Source organism: Suillus subaureus, assembly GCF_016647635.1.
Source record: "Suillus subaureus strain MN1 chromosome Unknown BJ212scaffold_37, whole genome shotgun sequence".
Lineage (NCBI taxonomy): Eukaryota > Fungi > Basidiomycota > Agaricomycetes > Boletales > Suillaceae > Suillus > Suillus subaureus.
In genome coordinates, this window is record NW_024538593.1 from 243073 (window position 1) to 261009 (window position 17937).

Sequence of the window (17937 nt, forward strand, 5' to 3'; positions counted from 1 at the left end):
AGTCCAGTGTTCTTTCTTGGCCTTGTAGATAGCTTCTGAGACTTGGTTTCTGAATTTGCAGTGTTCCTCATGTGATGGGTGATTTGGTAGCACTCTGAATTTATAGGATAGGTCACTTAGCTCGTGTTTGTGGTCTAGCATTTGGGACAGTTCCTTGGACCACCACCGCTTTGCGTGAGGATTCGGTTTGGATTTTGGTATGGTTTCATCAACTACATCTTGAAGGACTTTTGCGAGGTGTTTTGCTGTGAGTTGGAATTCTTCAAGGTCAACTAGCGGTCTTGGCTCTGGTATTGTTGTCAGTTGTTCCTTGAGTCGCGAGTTGAATTTCTCCCAGTCCACGTCTTGATAGTTGTAGTTGGTTGTCGTCATAACTTGAGGGATATCCAGGTCGAGTGTACTGAGGATGGGGATGTGGTCCATTTTGGGGGGGCATAGTCTTGGGGCTGTGTCGCATATTGTGAAGGCTTCAAGGGTGTGTTCGGTGCAGAAGATGTTGTCCAGTCGGGTCCAGTTGCCTGTGCGAGTTGATTGCAGTGTTGGTTTGTCCTTGACAAGGGCTTGGCACATTCCATAGTCCACCATGAGTTCAATCCAGGCCTGTGCATTTGCTTGTGCTTGTCGAGGCTCGCAGAGGTGTCAGTTCCGTTCTTCTTCCCATAGCGCATGGTGACAGTTGAAATCTCCTAGCCATAGAACATGATCATCATGCATGGGCTGTATCGTGCGGATGTTACTATCGAGGTATCGATGGAGGGTTGGGGGAGTATCTTGCTTGTCACCGTTGTTGTAGATATTAAAGATAGTTAGTTTGCCGAAGGATCCTGTGAATTGAATTATTACTATGTCAGCTGAGGGAAAAGGAAGTTGTCTCCAGCTGTTGGTGTTAATATGTTTATGTACTAGTGTTACAGTATGCGAGCACTTTGCTTGTGTGTAGTGGTGCGTTGGGTATACAACGTGCCAGTCAGGGGTGGCTCTTGTATTACCTTTTGTGTCTATGGTGGGTTCTTGGATGGCTATGATATCCCAGTCGTGAGCTGTGCTTGGTCCGCTGAGGATGCAGTGTTGAGCATCTGAGGAGGTGTTGAGGTTTTGCTGCCAGATTCATAGTCAAGTTGTTGAGTTGTTCGGTGTGTTCATCATTTCCATGCGTCGTAGTCTCATTGACTGAACTGTATTACGTCTGACAGATTGAGTTGGGATGTGGGGGATTCAGATCTTTGGCATGTGGTCATTCGGCTGGGTGCGAATCCTCTTGATGGTAGTCTGGTGCCTCTGGTTGGTGCTGCTCTTCTGGTTGGCGCTCTGTCACTGTTATCTCAATTGCCTTCGTTCCTTGTTGAATAGTCGTCGAGTTGTTGTTGGTGTAGTTTGTTATTCGGGAAGGTTGTTGGCAGCATTTTCTTGTACGGTGGTGGCTTGGATGGAGTTGTCGCATGGGTCCATTCTTCATCTGTAGGAAAGTATGGTAGCGTGTTATCTGGGTATCTTTTGTCAGTATCTTCGCATTTTTGAATAAAAGAAGGGCAGCCGCGGCTCCAGCTAGCGTGGTCATCTGTGTTGCAGGCCGTGCAGAAAAACTTGTCTTTGGTTGGGCAGTCTGATGTTCAATGGTTGTTTCCACAATTTGCGCAGGTGTCTCCGTGGGCTATGCATTCCCTAGCTATATGACCAAAGTGTTGGCATTTTGCGCAGCGAAGTGGCTCGCGTCTGTTCTTCTTTGGCCAAAGGAGAAGGTGATCTATTGTGATGCTGTCGCGTATTGCTAGGTTTGCAGTTTGAGGTTCTGTGAAAGTGATCATTAGGTGTGTGACTTTTTGAGAACTTGACCATTTCTCTGCTGGTTTAACCCAGCATGTTGATAGGATCGTTCCGTTGTTCCATCCATTTTCACTCTCCAGCTGCTGTGTGCTTTCAACATCAGTTGGGTTGTAGCTGACTGGTGTGAATGGGACAATCAGTGGGTAGGAGCGTTCTTTGAATGTCGCATCTGGGTCAAGGTTGCGCACTAGTTCGTCTTTGGTTCCAGGGTTGCTGCGGATGAAAGTTGCTGCTTCTTTAGTTGTCATTTCAATTATCATACTACCTTGCTTGAATTGTGTGACTGCTCGCATGTCCAGTTTCAGTGATTCATCATTTGTGGCTAGGTTCTTGAGGGCCATTTTGACACGTTCAACAAGTTGTGCATGGGATGAGTTGCCTGCTGCAAGTGGGCTGTTAGATGTGAAACCTATCATGATTTGCCTTTCCTTGATTGCTTCACACGCAATGAGTTGCAGTCAATGGGCTTGAGTCTCTGTTTCCGGTTGTTGGCCTTGGCTTGTCATGACTGCAGCTGCATATGATGGTTTGGAGTTTGTGGATTCAGTTGCTTGCTTTGAGAGGGTGTCTACTGTCGTTTGGATTTTCTCTAGTTGCAGGCTTTGGGAGGCCAATGTTGCATTTATATCTGTGGATAATTTTGTTAGTTTTTCTTCAGTATCTTGTAGCTTAGCTATGTGGGGAGATATCGCAGCTGTGACATGTCTTGCTATGATTTCAGTGGTTTTGTCTGTTACAACTTCCTTCAGAACGAAAGCCACTGCATGAATTGCTGTTTGTGCGGGGAGGGATATGCTGGTTAGCTGAGTTGTGTGTAGGAGTATTTCGGATATAGCATCTATTGTGTATGGTTTCCCACTGATAGCGAGGGCGATACGTTCCAAGTAAGCTTTGCCCATCATCACATTGATAACTTTGTTGTTCAGAGCTATGATCTCCGGAGTTGTCAATTTGGGTGGCGTGCGTCTGCTTTGTGTTGGTATCGCTGTTGCTGGTGCTGGGGTTGGAGGTCGGGAGGTCTCGGAGGTGTTATTGGTGGTGCTTGGTGCCATCATATCTCTCAGATTTCGCGATCCGTTTCCTCTATTGCCCGCTGGGGCGGGTGCCGGTGCCATTATTATATGTATGTATAGTAGTAAAAAGGGTTTTGCGGTGTGTTGGACGCGTTGTTGACGCGCGTTGGGCGCGTGGGTTCCGGGGTCCTAGTCGGAGTGCCACTTGGTTCAGGTCCAAGGGGCTCTAGTCTGACCATGTTACAGACGGCTGTCACAGTGGACTTGGGAACAGTTGCAACAGACAATAGGAAATATGTAAAATGAATTCCGTCCCTGCTCTTCGTCCGACACGTCCATCGCGTCCGCCTAGTTATCCCCACTGCCGCCTCGCATAACATTCCCCGCAGTAGAGGCTTGCTTTGTGTGCTTGAGATACCATTGTGCACCGATTGTGTACCTTGTAAGTAATATAAGATAGGAAACACAGCTACTAGTTAGCCTTCCATATCCTCCAGGCGGGATTTGTTCAGTTTACTCTCTGTCTCCTCATCGTCTTCTATGACCGGAATTCCTTGTTTATCAGGGAAACTCGTCAGGTCAAACTTTCTCTTCTCCTTGAATGGATTGTCTCTCTTGTCTCCCTTCTTTATAACGGCAGCCGCGGGAATAATGCCTTTCGGGTTCAAATACAGCAGATCATCACCTCCATACGTGTCGATTGAGCGCACCCACGCATCAAAACTGTTTATCTTCATCAGTTTAAGTGGCAATCAACACAGTCAGAGGTACCCACACCCCGTCGCGGTCCTCAATGCACCGCATATTATCATAAATAAAGGTCTGTTTAAATGCATCGATGGACTCTCGGTGTTTTTCGAAATCAATTTCAGGTCGGTAATCTGGATGAGAAGGCTCGATCTTTTCGTTGATCGAAGTAACTTTCTTGTTATATGAGTCGAATATTGGGTACTCCAGCAAGAGACCAAGGGCAGGCATTTTTGGGACCATGACTATGCGCGGCCCGTATAGCTGTGGGGAGGGTCGAATTATTTTGTAGCCTCATCAGGTAACACAGGAACTAACCTCGTCGATGACTTGTCCTGGTGTACCTGTCCTACAAGACAAGACAAGAGCGGACATCATTTTGCGCTGCGACCAATTTGTCATCGTATCACTTCTACCAAAGTACAAACTCTTACGATCTAAACAAAATGAATAAGAGCAACGTTATGAATAAGAAACTAGCTCACCTGATGTAACATAAAGCTCTGCCCATGGAAGAGGACGCTTATCCACTCGGTGTCTCCATAGACCGCAGGATCAGATATCTGTCGAGATGTTATCAGATGTCAGCTAGCTACAACTTCACCAGCCTACCTCAATTTTCCACATATGTCGCTGATTACTGCGATCTCCAAACTCACGTCCCACAGTAAAGTTATGGAAGTTATGCGTCCCTTCGAACTTCTTTGCAGTTTCACGGATGAGTTCTACCTGATCTGCACTTATCCTCCACATGCGCTTGCGTACGAGATCATCCATAGAGCTGGAAGAATGAGACTCAGGTGCACTCCAGAAGGGGTGAGCGGAAGCATCTAGAGGGACAACGCCCTGCATCGACTGTGTATGTTGTTCATATGCACGCTGAAATCCCGACCCCGGCTTTGGAGGTATAAGGAGGTACGAGGGGAAGAAGTAGGTATACTTGCGGCTGTCGCAAGACCTGAAAAAGAGCTTGTGAGATGGTCCACTGAAATCACACTCGTGAACCCACATGCGAGCATTGAATGAGTTTTGCACGCGGACCTGAGTCACTTCGAAGTTATTTCCTGCCTTGGAAAAGAGAGAGAATGCATACGGAGCCCCAAACACGAATCTCTGGTGGGAGTTCTTCGTTTACACGTGCCACCCAGTCTTCCACCCCAGGAATCGCAGTGATCAGTTTCATAGACACCAAGTTGCCAGCTGCGTGGACTCCCGCGTCGGTGCGAGCCGCGCGCCCGAGGTTTACCTAGAAATATGAAGCCTCTGAGTAACACATCATGACATGGACCGCGGAACAAGTGCCATACCTTCACAGGGTCGTCCGCATTGTCTGATGAGACTGCGCCAGCACGCACGAGTGCATCAAACAGGACACCTTCGATTGTCCGCACGTCGGGTTGTCTGTTTTCATTACACACGCATATTCAGCAGTGCAATGATAGCGGAAGGACAGGAGAAAAATATAAAATATTTTCTCTAGTAGGGCAGAGATAGAAGACAAGAAAACAAACCGCCAAGAAACTAAGGACGAAAAAATAAACCAAAATTCAGCGTACATTTGCATTCCATTACACCCCGTCCCGCAAAACCCAATAAGCAACGCACTCTGTTTCTTAGGCAGGCGCGGGGCTCTAGGGCCCTGCTCCTCACCCTCCTTCTGACCATCCTTATCATGATCACGCGTCCCCCGTCTACGCCCCTTGTTCTTCGTATCTTTGGCCTTTCCCCGCCTGGACTTCGCCCAACCCGCTGCATCCCTCTTTCCCTGCTTCGTATCGGCGGCGGGTGCGTCGGAAGGGCCTCCATGTTCGGTTGAATGCAAAGTTTTCTCAGGTTCCTCATGTTCAATCTTCACGCGTTTGAAGGACTCTGAGCTCCCTTCGGTGATTGGTCGTTTGGCAGGGGGAAAATGTGACTGCTCTGGGTTGTGCAGGTCATACATCACGTATATGTTCCTTCTGCGCAATGTCTTTGATTATTGATGCAAGGGTCGTGAATGGGTCAGCCAGAAAACAGAACGATAAGCATACCAGTAGTGGTGTCCGATGGAGGGTGTATTGAAAAAGTCTCCACATATGATCGAATTCGAATTTCAGAAGTTGCCGATTATGGTGATCTTAATTGGGAGCAAGAAACTAACAAGAAAAAGGCTGATCGTTTCCCCTAGCCAGACCTTTATAGATGAAGGAAGACAGTCATTCATTCTAGTAAGAATTATTTACATAACAAGGTGAAGATATAGTATGCTCTATGGTCTGTACATGATGTGTAGATGCAAATTGCAAAGTATGTCCGCTTCAGATAAAAAGTTACCTCAGGTGCATCACGCTTGCCCACATAGGTGTACCACCCGCTCCTCGCACCGCCTATAGTTACCCACAAGGTCATCATAGACCTTGGTCATCTCACCTTTCGGGGTTGCAACCAGCTTCATCCTCTCCACCTCACCCGTTTCCATTGACATCTCCTCAAAGCTCCCACTCGCGCCCCCAACATGCGCCTTCCACCATGCAAACTTCGCGAGCACTGCACCTCCCGTCCCCGCAGCCTCCTTGCTCTCTGCAACGTAAACTCGCATCCCAAACAGGTCAGCTGCGAGTTGCCGGATCGTCTGATTTGCCGACGAACCACCAGTGACAATCAGCCGCTGCAGCGGCGGTGAGTGCGGCGGAAGAATGGCAGCAATGCGTGATTTGATGCTGAGGAATTGGCTCTCGAGGATCGCGCGTGCGTGCTGGGAGGCATCTGGCTGCAGTCCATGCACTAGCTGTGGTTCCTCATTATCTTTGCACTGGAATATGAATTCGCCCTGAACCCCTGGAGGAATGATCTCGGGGAGGGGGAAGTAGAATCCCATCAACCCAGAGCTGCCCTGCGACGACTGCTCTACGAGCTTATTGTACCGTGCCCAGTCTGCGCCAGCACAGCGGTCACGGATCTGCTCTCGCGCAAGAGCACCGTTCTTGTAGCAAAGCATCGCAATCTGCGCATCGACAGTTGTAGGATGCGAGAGGAGGTGCGAAGTTGTGAAACGGGCGGGGGGCGAGTCGGCAGGGGGAATGCTCAACAGAAGTGTTGTGCTTGTGCCCAGGGACAGGAGTGCATCACCTGGTGCTGAAAGGGCAACGACGGTCGCAGAGTTATCACCCGTGAATGGTGCAATTATGCAATCTATAGGTACTACAGATGAGAAATATTGCCAACCAATATGAAAAATAAAATGCAGACCTGGGTTGAATCCCCAGCGTTCAACCCACCACTGGGAGATGTGTCCGAGAATGGTGCCGCCGACGACAGGCTCAGGGCCGATTTTAGCGCGTAGCTCGGGACCGCCGCATGCCTCAAGGAGTGCATCGTCCCACTTACATGTGAGTACGTTCATCAGGTTCATCCCGCTCGCGTCAGAGACCTCGATCGGGGCGATATGCCCGAGGAACAGGGAAGGGATGAACGACGAGACAAGAGATATGCGCGCAGAGTCACGGTAAGCGGCGGGTTTGAGGCGACGGATCTTCGTAGAGCAAGAATTGGTGCTCAATCATTGGACACTGGTAATACAGTATGTACTACGCACCCGAGCAATTTGGGGTCCTGTGAACCGCTCATAGGCTCTGCTTCCTGTAAGATCTGCAAGCACCTGTGGACCACCGACAGCGGCCTCAAGGTTACGGCAGTCCTTGGTCGTCGAAGAGTCCTGCCAGATGGGTGCATTGGGCAATGCAAATGCACGGGGGGCGAGATGGCCCGGATCAGCCAGTGAGCGCTTTGGATCCATTGCAGCAAGAGCTTTCTCGGCCTCCTCAGACCAGTATACCGAACCATGTTGCTTGATTCACGTATGAATCAGGCTCACCTCACATTAAAACTGTTCACACGCACTTGTCCAGCACCAGATATACCGGCAATAGCACTGAGGTCAACGCCAACGTTTTTAACGCGCTGCATGACGAGGTCAATGGCTTCGAGCCACATGAGCACGGGGCTCGTCACTTCACCTTCGTCTGGGCCTTTGACCGCGCCATTCGTTGTACCATGAGAGGAAGGTCTCGATCGAAATGCACGGCGCTCTCGTGCACGATGGAAACATCCTCCGCGATCACAATTGCCTTTAGCTGCTGAGTAGACAAGTCAAAGCCCAGGAAGAGTGGAGAAGACATCCTGGCCTGGTACTGAAAATAAAAGTCTGGAATGAAATGGGAAATTCAGTAATAACATTCGACGGACGTTTTATTGACAGCGAAGAATTCAGATGGTCCGTGTGGAAAATTATCGGACCATGAGAGTCTATAAGGTATAGTCATGGAGCCGCTATATATGTTCGGATCCAACGCAGTGTACGTCAAGGGTTGGTGCCGAACACAGTCACAATTCAAGTGCGGGGTTTTCGGAGTACTATAGGTATGCTGTGAAATTCACTGAATAACATCGATGTTAGATTGTTTGGGAGACCTGCCTTATTCTTTGGTGTGTAGTTGCTCCAAGATCCCCACTTGACTCATTCAAGCTTCAAGTTGCTAGGCGAGTTGTGCTCCCACTGGTTGATTTTCTGAACACGTGACTAACGCCTCGGTATGGCTGCGCGAATATTTCCCTTCTCATACTTTACCCTCTTCTACGCGTCGTACCAGCGATATCCTTACGATCTTCATCTCTCTCAGTCACCGTGATCTCTTCCACTATGAGTCTATTACTATTACTGCTTGCGTCGCTGTCGCTGGCTTCCTTAAGGTCTCTTGCTTCAAACGGGTTGTTGTCGACAAGATCGCTTAGGTCATGTCCCGAGCTAAAGCAGAGAAGGCTTCTGCTGGCCTCATTGTATACTCTGTCTGCTTGTCGACAACCACTTTTTTTCTCGCCGCCGACAAAGCTGCACAAATCATTTTCCGCAACAAAGCCAAGCATACGCCCACCGCTCCCAAGAACGACGACGACAATTGTAATCCTCCATCTTCTAATGCCAACACTGCTTCCACTACGCCTAAGCCTGTTATTTGCAGTCATCTCCGTCTCCACCTCTATCACGTTTGCTTAATCGAATCGACAGAAACAATATCCGCCCCAATTTCTACTTGCACGCCTCATGACAACGCCGCCTCTGCTATGCCTAAGCCTGTCGAACTATCTCTTTAGTAGCCATCTCCAACTCCAACTCCATCGCGTTTAATTGAATCGACGGAAACAACATCAGGGAAACATAATTTGTTGCAGAGTGCTACAGAGCGCTCTGTAGCACAATCCAACCCACCGATGAATCTCTATCCCAACCAAGTGTACTGATACTTGCACCCCTTGCATCACTCACTTCGTTGGACATCTACTGCAGATGCCTGTCTATTGATTCAAATACCACTCTTGTACTCCATGAAAATGACTCGGTTAGTATTAATGTCTTCTTGGACGATGCCCTGGACATCGACGACTGCGAGTCGTGTAGTGATGACATTGGCACCATCCGCGAGGTAAGACGCAGCGTAACCTCAATTCCCACATACCTGATGTTTGAATCTCTGGGATGATCGTTTTGAACCACGGCCTTGGAAGGAACATGCACCAGAACCTAGGCTCGACATACCAAATGCAAAAATGACAGCTCTCGATGACCCACCTCGTCCCTCCAAGCTTCGATCACTCATTCTAGTCGCCAACCGCAAGACGGGAATTGGCCCGAAGTATGGGGGCGCTCTCTCTAGGCTGATTGTCCATTTTCCGCCTCCACCTCTAGTCCTGGTTAGGAAATGCGCCATTGGACAACTCAAGGACCCTCCTCTCATTACTACTCCACACCGACAGCCTACGATCAATTGATAATGTAGCGCGCGACATAACAGCATTTTCACTGCTCCCTACGACCTGGAGCTCCACGGCCTGAGTGATTTAGGGCTGCCTCCGCGCCAGCATACGCACACCTACACACAATGTGGGGTATAGATTAGACTTTGCATCCTAGTACGCAATTGGGGGTGTCTCAGATAGTGAGGACACTCTACGATGAAGTGGTGAACCGATTCTGGGGAGTGTGGACCTAATCACGGTGCAATGTGTTCGGTTTTATTGACTTGATAGAGGTGGCAATTGAGGGGAGCGTGTTGGGAGCGGGGACTCCTGAGTAGTCCTGTGGGGCGTTTGGTGTAGGATGCGGTTAGCTTGACGAACGAGCAGTTGATAAGCATCTGTCAATGCGAACTGCATTCACGGAAGCCCTGGGTGCACGGGCTTGCCCAGCCTCCTTGGCTTTACTTAGATGCATGATGTTTACATCTTACGAATCTCGCGTTCGGAAGTCTCGGCTGAGATATTGCGATGGTGTTTCAAAGTTGTGCTAACCTTGTTTGGACTGTGCCTAGTCCCGGATATCACATTGGCACCCGGTGAGCGCTTGAAACCTCAAGTTAAGAATACAGTTGTTCTTTCTTTTCAAAGGTAGGTATTGTGTATATCTGATTTGGTGTCATACTTGTAGGGACCACAAACTACAAGGCAATAACCTTAGGCATCAGATGCTACACTCTCCCCAAGTACTTGAAGTTGGGGATAGAGACGCAATTATTTGCATACTCACCTAGTAGGTTCCAAACTCAGAACTTGCCGAACTCTTGACTGACTAACTAGTCAAATACCTATGTGTTGCGCAGTTGATCCTTACACTGTACCAAGTGGAGCGCCGTTTCACCGCTGACATCGTGAAGGACCCAAAAGTCACTCAGCGAAAACTCCCTGATGGACCCGAAGTTTCCGATCATAATTGCACTGCAGCATAGCATACAAGGGCTCTCATATGTCAATGACTCGACGTACGTAGAGTATAAGTACAGGGTACATGCAACCCATTGCAGACATTCTCTCGCCAAATTTCTCCCTGCACAATGACAATGAACAACCTGCCCACATCCACCCTCGATCGCAAAGTGCGTGCTTGTGTTTTGATACGCTTCGGACTCCATGTCCCGATTTTAATGTCGAATATAGCCTGAGGTTCTAGCAAACATCCGCCAGTCCATCGCCGATTTTTTTCATCGTTGCGGCTTGCAATATAAGAACACCACGCTTAACAAAGTGTGGTACTCTGAATGCTGCCAGGAGGCCATCAACCGCGGCTATCCGATGAACGCCATCCTCCCATACATGGCCGCTGGCGTGGCTATGATGTCTAACACTTACGATCATCTCCCGGACCGTGCAACCAAGATGTGGATTTGCTTTCTCACTGCCGTAGGCATGTGCATCGACGACATGATGATCAGGGCAGAAGATCTAGTGCATGTGTACCATTTCAACGAGCGATTCGTGAATTGCCAACCGCAAGAACATCCAGTTCTGAATGCGCTTGACGGGCTTTTACGTGAGGTCGCTTGCCATTATTCTGCACCGGTATCAAATTTGATCATCACGTCCTCGCTCAACTTCGTATCTTCCATTTTACTTGACAATGAGACCAAAGATATGCCGGTACGGTATTACTCCAATAAAGGCAGCTTCAATCTTTAACCCTTCGTGTGAACAGATCTCGCTGCAGACTCCCTCATACCCCGAGTACTCTAGACTACTATCAGGCTTGGCAGATGCGTACGGATTCTTCATTTTCCCTTCCACACTCCCGCTTCAGGAATATATTCAATGTATGCCGGATCTAATCGTAGTCGTAAACCACACAAAGTAAGTACATCGATGATTTTCTGTCAACCTTTATAACCTGCCATAATTCAGTGATATATTGTCATACTACAAAGAGGAGATCGAAGGCGACTCCGCAAACTATCTGTCGCTCATAGCGGCCTCCCGTGCGCTCACCAAACAGGACACTCTCCATGAACTCATTGAGAAAACTGTGCAAGCACATCACAATGTCCTCGAATTCTTGAGACCGCGCCCTGAGGCATATGACGCCTATGTTGCATTTTTCGATGGATATTTCAAATACCATACTACCTCAAGAAGGTACAAGCTGGAGGAAGTCATGTCGGAGAGGTCGTCTTCTTGATGCATAACTTTCTTGTGGTACTTTTCAACTTTCTGTAGTTATTACATTACTTGGTCTCTATATCTACCAGGCGCTATTAGATTGTCCGTCCCTTGAACTCTTCTTGCTCCTTCCAGTTTCGAAGGGTTTGACGAGATTATGGGCATTTTTTCCATTGTACTTACTTACCTCTGTATTAATTCAGTGTATGTAAAGCTCGAGGACTACAACTCGAATTGCTCACAGTATAAAAACTAAGGTAGCGTTAAGTTGTCTTTCCTTGCAGTCTGTCTCCCGCACCTCAGTAACTTTTGTGTTATTTAAATTGTCTTTAGTTTTATCTGCCAGCCTCCTGCACTTCCCCTCATGGCGCTAGTAGTAGGGATCTGCAACCCGTGCGGGTCACGGGTTCGGGCACTACTGGGGCACGGATATCGGGATTCTAAGACCCCCGCGCCAACCCGTACCCCTGGCATGCCCGTGCCTTCCTAATGTAGTAATTTGTTTGGCGTTCAGTTCTACAAAGTACCACTGACGCTTCTTCATGCACATGCTCTTAGATGTTATTGCTCATTCTAATGCTGCGCTCAGAAGGTGCGTTCCTAAAAATCTATTATGTATGTATATTACTTACAGGTGTTTTCAATATTTTTTCAACATTAGGCACTCATCTACGCACAGCGCCGCTCGTTTTTGTTGACTGGTTGTGCCTTTCCTCCGCTGCTCTGCCCCTCCATCTTATTCAAATAACACTTGTCTTCAAGTACCGAAGACAAAGTGTACATTTTATTGGATGTTGATGATGTTGAGCACGGTAGAGGGTTTGTCGTGCGTGATCTCATCCTTTGACCTGCTTACCCGATGCTGGTGGTGCCGTGCCCTTGTCCCGCTCTCGGATAGTGCGTGATCTCGTCTTTTGACCTGATTACCTGAAGCTGATGGTGCCGCGACTGTGTCCCACTCTCAACCTGTGCGTGATCTCGTCTTTTGACCTGCTTACCCGACACTGATGGTGCCTCGGCCGTGTCCCGCTCTCAGTAAGTGTGTGATCTCGTTTTTTGACTTGCTTACTCGGCGCTGATGGTGCTGCGGCCGTGTCTTGCTCTCAGTGGGTACACGATCTCGTCTTTCGACCTCCTTACCCGACGTTGATGGTTCTGCGGCCGTGTCCCACTCTTAGCGAGTGCGTGACGTTTTGGACCTGCTTACTCGACGCTGATGGTGTCACGACCATGTACCACTCTCAGCCAGTGCGTGATCTTGTTTTTTGAGTTGCTTACCTGACGCTGATGGTGCCACGGCCGTGTCCCACTCTCAGAGCGGTTTGACCTGCTGATGGTGCTGCGGCCATGACCTGCTCTCAGATTGTGCGTGACCTCGTCTTTCGAACTTCTTCAGACATTGATGGTGCCACGGCCATGTCCCACCTGTATGTGCAGTACCCGCGGGTAAACCCTGCGCGGGTGCAGGTATGAGTCCGAACTTGTCCTACCCGGCCTGAAACCCATACCCTTGCAGCGGGCACAGGTTTTGAACAGGGTACAGGTGCGGGTATACCCTTTGGTACCACGTGGTTTACCTGTGCGGATCCCTACATCGCGCTTCCATGTACACCTCCGGCACCCCTGCTATCCTCTCCCGTGGTTCCATCAGTTGTCCCTTCAAACCCTGCCACGTCCCCTCGCAGCCTTCCACGGTCCTGACACTACCCCCTACCTTTCCAGATACTGCCGATCCATCTCGCGTCCTTCATCGTAAGCTTTTAGTATCTTTTTCCTTATAAACACGCCTTCTGCAACTCTTGTCGCACTGCACCCTCATACTCACTCCCCTCGCACATCTCCTATGACATCTCTTGCAGTTCTGTAACTATCAAATTGCCGGTACGTAGCTCATTAACCCTCAAGTTCTGGAACAGCCGGTAATCCACCTCCACTGGATAAAAATAATATCGCAACCGGCGACTGAAGTTGAGTTTGTACTCAATCAAGTCTGGAATTATCCTATTTACAACCATTCTAGGCCGACCCTCGGTGCAACCAATCATTTTGGTCTGTATTCTGATAAGGTTAGTTTCCCCGAAGTATCCCACGCGAACCCCCATACAGTTTCCCTATTTTCGAGACCTAGCATGTCACGGTTGCGCACTGCATCATTTTTAACTTGCGCGGGATGCTGCACTGGAACGCCTGACACGAGGGTGATGCAACAGAAAAACGTGTAGCACGAGGAATGGTGTTCAATTCCAAATTGAATCAGTGAGATAGTGACTACAGCTGTGGCATAGGAAGGTATGCATGTATGAAGACGTGTGCAAAATAAAAACATGAAGATGAATTCAGCGTGCCGCCGCTGGTTGTAATTTTATCAATCCTGAGTCTGGGTCCGTGTCTGGTGTGATTTTGATCGTGGTGGCGTCTGATGAAAGTTTTTGGTTTACATTTAAGTAGATGCATCTTGTGCTCTGTCCTCGAGCACGTTTTTGTCATGAGGTCGTGAGTCGTCTTTTGTCATAAGTGATGTGATGCTTTGATCAGAAGAAGACTCACGGTTGCATGGGGTCGTCGCCTGCTGCTGCTGAGCGGGTGCACAGATATCTGCGATGATTTGTTGGCGTCTGGTGACGGGACGACCGGTGATGAAACGTTGCTCGTGATTGGCGACGAAGAGGCAGATGAAGAAGCCGCCTCTTGGGTTTGAAAGATGTCGCGCAAGTCGTAGGAGCTTTTCTTCTTCTTCAATATGGGGGGACGACCCCTATCGCGTCCACGCAGCTCTGGAAATTCTTTTCTTTCGTCTGTCTCTTTCACGACTTCGTTTCGGTCTATATTTATTCCTGGGTCGACTTGGCACCGGAAATGAGGGACTGGCCCATTGCTGTCATTTCTTACGGCGTGCTCTCCGTGAGTGGTGCAGCAGGTCATAGCAGGTCATGGACGATTATGGAATGAGAAGAAAGAGTTATAGAACGCCCCTGTCGACGTGTGCATGAAATCTAGAGTCATATCATTCCACCACGTAGAAGCCGTGAGGTGAGTCAAAAGTGAGTATGTCATTTTGTCCTGTTTAGGCAGTACCGGCGGTAATGAATGAACAAGGACCCCCTGTCGAAGGGGTATCACGTGTGAACGCTTCGTGAGAAAGCTTTGTCATCAAAGGTCGAGTAGGGCGTTGGTTACATCGAGCAAGGGCTGTTAGATCCAACAAACTGCTCGAGGACATCAGCTTGATCGACATTGGCGATTTAAATTTTGGTTGTATTGATCGTTGTTCACAGTGACAACGAAATTATTCACACTCGCTAGGTTGCCAACCATCAAAGCGGCAACGGTTACTAGCAGCGATGAGTGTCCATCGACACACACCATCTTCAACACGCCGCCAAAGTAAAATCACAATAGAATATCACCGTCCTTCAAGAGAGAGCGTTCAAGAATATTCGGATCTGCTAGCAGACCCAGCTCTAGCTGCTGCTACCGTTGCTCAAGCAGCGACTTACAGCTACAAAGACCCTTATTCAAGTTCTTTGCCTTCGTTAACTCCTTCTCGTTCTGCACCACAACCACCAACAAGTCGCAGTAAAACACCTGTCGACCCATCTTCACCAAAAGTTCGGAATAGTCTTCACAAACCACAGTCAAGAGGAAGGAAACACAGTCTTTCAGCTCCAGATCCTTTCGCTGCAGCTCCAATAAAACAACCAATGTCTCCTACTCCTCCTGCTCGTCCAAGTAGGGCAAACACCGCAACTCTAAACGATATCTTTACAAGCAGTAGCCCAATCGCAACGCGTCGTCTATCAGTGCCAATCACAGATTCTCCATACACCTCAGAGCCAGTCGACATCTTACCCGATCTACCCGCAATCTCAAGTACAAGTTCCGGCACTCGCAGTCGTAGCGCCACTACCGTGAAGCTTAAAAAGGGTGGCATGCTAGGCGGCATGTTTGACTTTCTCGCTCCTTCAAAGCGTCCAGAAATCAGCACTCCTTATGATCCTGTTCACCTCACACACGTCGGTTTCAACTCTTCCACTGGCGAGTTCACAGGTCTCCCAAAGGAATGGCAGCAGCTACTCCAAGAATCCGGTATCAGCAGGAGCGAACAAGAAAAGAACCCGCAAGCAGTTATGGAAATTGTAAAGTTCTATCAAGAAGGAAGAGGCGACGTATGGGACAAGATGGGTGCCGTAGGCGTAGAGCAATCCACAAGCGTTAACGAAGGTTTTGCTAATCCAGTACGCCCTCCTTTTTTATATATCTCCGCTCATCTAACCTTGTCTCCTTCTAGCGCAACGCCCCTCAACCACCCAAAAAGCCCGTTCCTTCCCCGTCCGTTCCATATTCCCCATCACCTACCACAACCCCCATCCGTGCAGCACCCCCTCTTCCAGCAGCTGCCCTTGACCGCAGCACATCCCAACGAGCACCCCCCAAATCATCCAAATCCCAGGACCTGGGACGCGCCAACACAACCCGGGTCCGATCCCCCAGCATCGGCGCTAGCCAGACCGATCTCAGCATCAAAGGCCAGAGAGACCGTGACCGCGACCGCGAACGGGATCGTGACCGTGACCGCGAAAGAGAGCGTGAAAGAGATCGCGACCAACCCAAGCCCGCACCACCGCCCCAACAGCCTCAAACCCTCGCAAAGCAAACCGGCATCGCTACCCCGCGTCGCAGGGAGAAGAAGGGCGGCGGTGACAAGGAAGACGATATCATCAAGCGGCTGCAGCAGATATGTACCGACGCGGATCCGACGAAGCTATACCGAAATCTCGTCAAAATCGGGCAAGGGTGGGTGGCGCTGTCTTTGTCCTTCCTCTACTAAGCCCTTTTTAGTGCTTCTGGAGGCGTGTACACAGCATACCAAATGGGCACCAATTTATCAGTCGCGATCAAACAAATGGATTTGGATAAACAACCCAAGAAAGACCTCATCATCAATGAGATCCTTGTCATGCGCGCCTCTCGACACCCGAACATCGTAAACTATATCGACTCGTTTTTGCATAAGAACGATCTTTGGGTCGTGATGGAGTATATGGAGGGGGGAAGCTTGACAGATGTCGTTACTGCGAACTTGATGACAGAGGGCCAGATTGCAGCTGTGAGTAGGGAGACGTGCCAGGGGCTGGAGCATCTCCATCGCCATGGCGTTATCCATAGGGATATCAAGAGCGATAACGTATTGTTGAGCCTCGGAGGGGATATTAAACTCAGTGAGTAGCTCTCTTGCGTGTGGTCGTGTCATTTTGACGTGCCCCGCAGCGGACTTTGGGTTCTGCGCGCAGATTTCAGACCCTGCGAGCTCGAAGCGCACGACGATGGTAGGCACGCCTTATTGGATGGCTCCGGAGGTGGTGACGAGGAAAGAGTACGGGCCCAAGGTTGATATCTGGAGTTTGGGAATCATGGCCATTGGTATGCACTTCTCCTCTTTTGCTAGTGCTATGGTTTACTGAAGACGCATAGAAATGATCGAAGGCGAACCTCCATATCTCAACCAAAACCCACTCAAAGCGCTCTATTTGATCGCTACGAACGGAACGCCTACGATTGCGAACCCCGAGGCGCTCTCGTCGGTGTTTAGTGATTATCTTGCAAAGACGTTGGAGGTGGACGCGGAGAAACGACCTACGGCGAGCGAGCTGTTGCAGGTGTGTCACCTCGGTTTCAGTTGTGAATTGGACCTCATGTTTTTTACTCGAAGCATCCGTTCTTTAAACAGTGTGAACCGCTCCGCACACTTTCACCGCTTATCAAAGCTGCACGGGAGATCGCTAAGAACAAGTGATCTGCTCGTCTCCCATTCCATTCCTGTCCTAGCCCATAATGGTATCCCAGGCTCCACCCTTGAACTTTAAGCTTCTTGTTGCTCCATGCCGAACCATCTACCTCTTGCATCTACCCGCCCACTGTAACCCACTCGCTGATACCAATTCCGTATACCGAGTTTTGTAATACATGCATCCACCCTCACCCCGGGTTCTAAACATCATACAACAAAATCATGTCTTATCAAATCGATATCATCCCATTCATCTATACTTGTAGACGAAAAATGTGCGCGTCCTTTACAATTACGCGTCGAAGAATTTTATCTTTCTACTTTTTTTTGCTTGTTTTTTTTTTTACTGTGTTCTCTTCCTCTCCCTTGTTTGTTTGTTTTTACCCCCGTGATTACCCCCATTCCACGACTGGACTTGTCTTGCGCTCGTTCATGTTGGAGTTTTTCTTTGTGTTGTTTGATTGATGTAATCTCATGTCGTTTTGTCTGTCGTGTATGCACGATTGATTGATGTATAGAAATGAGAATGAGAATAACTAAGGATACAGGTCCTATGCACGTGCAGGATGACTGATGAACGGGATACTCGAAACTTGTGTAATCTGA

General features: G+C 49.0%; 8 protein-coding genes across 8 annotated transcripts; 2 read left to right on the forward strand and 6 right to left on the reverse strand.

Moving 5' to 3' along the window:
- Window positions 1-789: 789 nt before the first annotated feature.
- Window positions 790-1035, reverse strand: BJ212DRAFT_1242182 (uncharacterized protein; the record flags this gene model as incomplete). The annotated part of the gene is made up of 1 exon (XM_041329606.1): window positions 790-1035. A coding segment is annotated over one exon (246 nt), but the record flags the coding sequence as incomplete, so codon positions are not given.
- A 575-nt stretch (window positions 1036-1610) lies between these two features.
- BJ212DRAFT_1302935 (uncharacterized protein) lies at window positions 1611-2165 on the reverse strand (the record flags this gene model as incomplete). Its single annotated transcript, XM_041333344.1, has 1 exon — window positions 1611-2165. One exon carries the CDS (start codon window positions 2163-2165, stop codon window positions 1611-1613), a length of 555 nt encoding a protein of 184 aa, XP_041188762.1.
- Window positions 2166-2282: 117 nt separating this feature from the next.
- BJ212DRAFT_1484921 (uncharacterized protein) lies at window positions 2283-2939 on the reverse strand (the record flags this gene model as incomplete). The annotated part of the gene is made up of 1 exon (XM_041340893.1): window positions 2283-2939. The coding sequence occupies one exon, from the start codon at window positions 2937-2939 to the stop codon at window positions 2283-2285; it is 657 nt and encodes a 218-aa protein (XP_041188763.1).
- Window positions 2940-3313: 374 nt separating this feature from the next.
- Window positions 3314-5633, reverse strand: BJ212DRAFT_1467290 (pseudouridine synthase; the record flags this gene model as incomplete). The annotated part of the gene is made up of 9 exons (XM_041338982.1): window positions 5141-5633; window positions 4892-4985; window positions 4678-4830; window positions 4594-4625; window positions 4197-4542; window positions 4070-4147; window positions 3903-3968; window positions 3613-3848; window positions 3314-3560 (listed from the first exon to the last, which is right to left on the reverse strand). The coding sequence occupies exons 1-9, from the start codon at window positions 5524-5526 to the stop codon at window positions 3314-3316; spliced, it is 1638 nt and encodes a 545-aa protein (XP_041188764.1). The 5' UTR covers window positions 5527-5633.
- Window positions 5634-5736: 103 nt separating this feature from the next.
- BJ212DRAFT_644704 (uncharacterized protein) lies at window positions 5737-8102 on the reverse strand. The gene is made up of 6 exons (XM_041343732.1): window positions 8038-8102; window positions 7580-7987; window positions 7464-7523; window positions 7159-7410; window positions 6813-7095; window positions 5737-6755 (listed from the first exon to the last, which is right to left on the reverse strand). The coding sequence occupies exons 2-6, from the start codon at window positions 7739-7741 to the stop codon at window positions 5908-5910; spliced, it is 1605 nt and encodes a 534-aa protein (XP_041188765.1). The 5' UTR covers window positions 7742-7987; window positions 8038-8102; the 3' UTR covers window positions 5737-5907.
- An 18-nt stretch (window positions 8103-8120) lies between these two features.
- BJ212DRAFT_1382487 (uncharacterized protein) lies at window positions 8121-8555 on the reverse strand (the record flags this gene model as incomplete). The annotated part of the gene is made up of 1 exon (XM_041336699.1): window positions 8121-8555. A coding segment is annotated over one exon (369 nt), but the record flags the coding sequence as incomplete, so codon positions are not given.
- Window positions 8556-10251: 1696 nt separating this feature from the next.
- Window positions 10252-11784, forward strand: BJ212DRAFT_644877 (terpenoid synthase). The gene is made up of 4 exons (XM_041343733.1): window positions 10252-10489; window positions 10551-11030; window positions 11086-11237; window positions 11289-11784. The coding sequence occupies exons 1-4, from the start codon at window positions 10448-10450 to the stop codon at window positions 11560-11562; spliced, it is 948 nt and encodes a 315-aa protein (XP_041188767.1). The 5' UTR covers window positions 10252-10447; the 3' UTR covers window positions 11563-11784.
- Window positions 11785-14678: 2894 nt separating this feature from the next.
- On the forward strand, window positions 14679-17826 carry BJ212DRAFT_1382533 (kinase-like domain-containing protein). The gene is made up of 6 exons (XM_041336700.1): window positions 14679-15778; window positions 15832-16337; window positions 16383-16762; window positions 16812-16964; window positions 17016-17200; window positions 17254-17826. The coding sequence occupies exons 1-6, from the start codon at window positions 14885-14887 to the stop codon at window positions 17335-17337; spliced, it is 2202 nt and encodes a 733-aa protein (XP_041188768.1). The 5' UTR covers window positions 14679-14884; the 3' UTR covers window positions 17338-17826.
- The last annotated feature ends 111 nt before the right edge of the window (window positions 17827-17937 follow it).

Excerpts from the sequence above, each read along its gene's own strand:
- BJ212DRAFT_644704 (XM_041343732.1), bottom strand. The coding sequence starts at position 7,741 with ATGTCTTCTCCACTCTTCCTGGGCTTTGACTTGTCTACTCAGCAGCTA. Across the intron at positions 7,524-7,579 it reads GGTCAAAGGCCCAGACGAAG|CGCGTTAAAAACGTTGGCGT; the intron begins GTGAAGTGACGA and ends CTCGTCATGCAG. Across the intron at positions 7,096-7,158 it reads CAGGACCCCAAATTGCTCGG|ATCCGTCGCCTCAAACCCGC; the intron begins GTGCGTAGTACA and ends TGCTCTACGAAG.
- BJ212DRAFT_1382533 (XM_041336700.1), top strand. The coding sequence starts at position 14,885 with ATGAGTGTCCATCGACACACACCATCTTCAACACGCCGCCAAAGTAAA. Across the intron at positions 15,779-15,831 it reads ACGAAGGTTTTGCTAATCCA|CGCAACGCCCCTCAACCACC; the intron begins GTACGCCCTCCT and ends GTCTCCTTCTAG. Across the intron at positions 16,338-16,382 it reads CTCGTCAAAATCGGGCAAGG|TGCTTCTGGAGGCGTGTACA; the intron begins GTGGGTGGCGCT and ends AGCCCTTTTTAG.
- BJ212DRAFT_644877 (XM_041343733.1), top strand. The coding sequence starts at position 10,448 with ATGACAATGAACAACCTGCCCACATCCACCCTCGATCGCAAA. Across the intron at positions 10,490-10,550 it reads CATCCACCCTCGATCGCAAA|CCTGAGGTTCTAGCAAACAT; the intron begins GTGCGTGCTTGT and ends TGTCGAATATAG. Across the intron at positions 11,031-11,085 it reads ATGAGACCAAAGATATGCCG|ATCTCGCTGCAGACTCCCTC; the intron begins GTACGGTATTAC and ends TCGTGTGAACAG.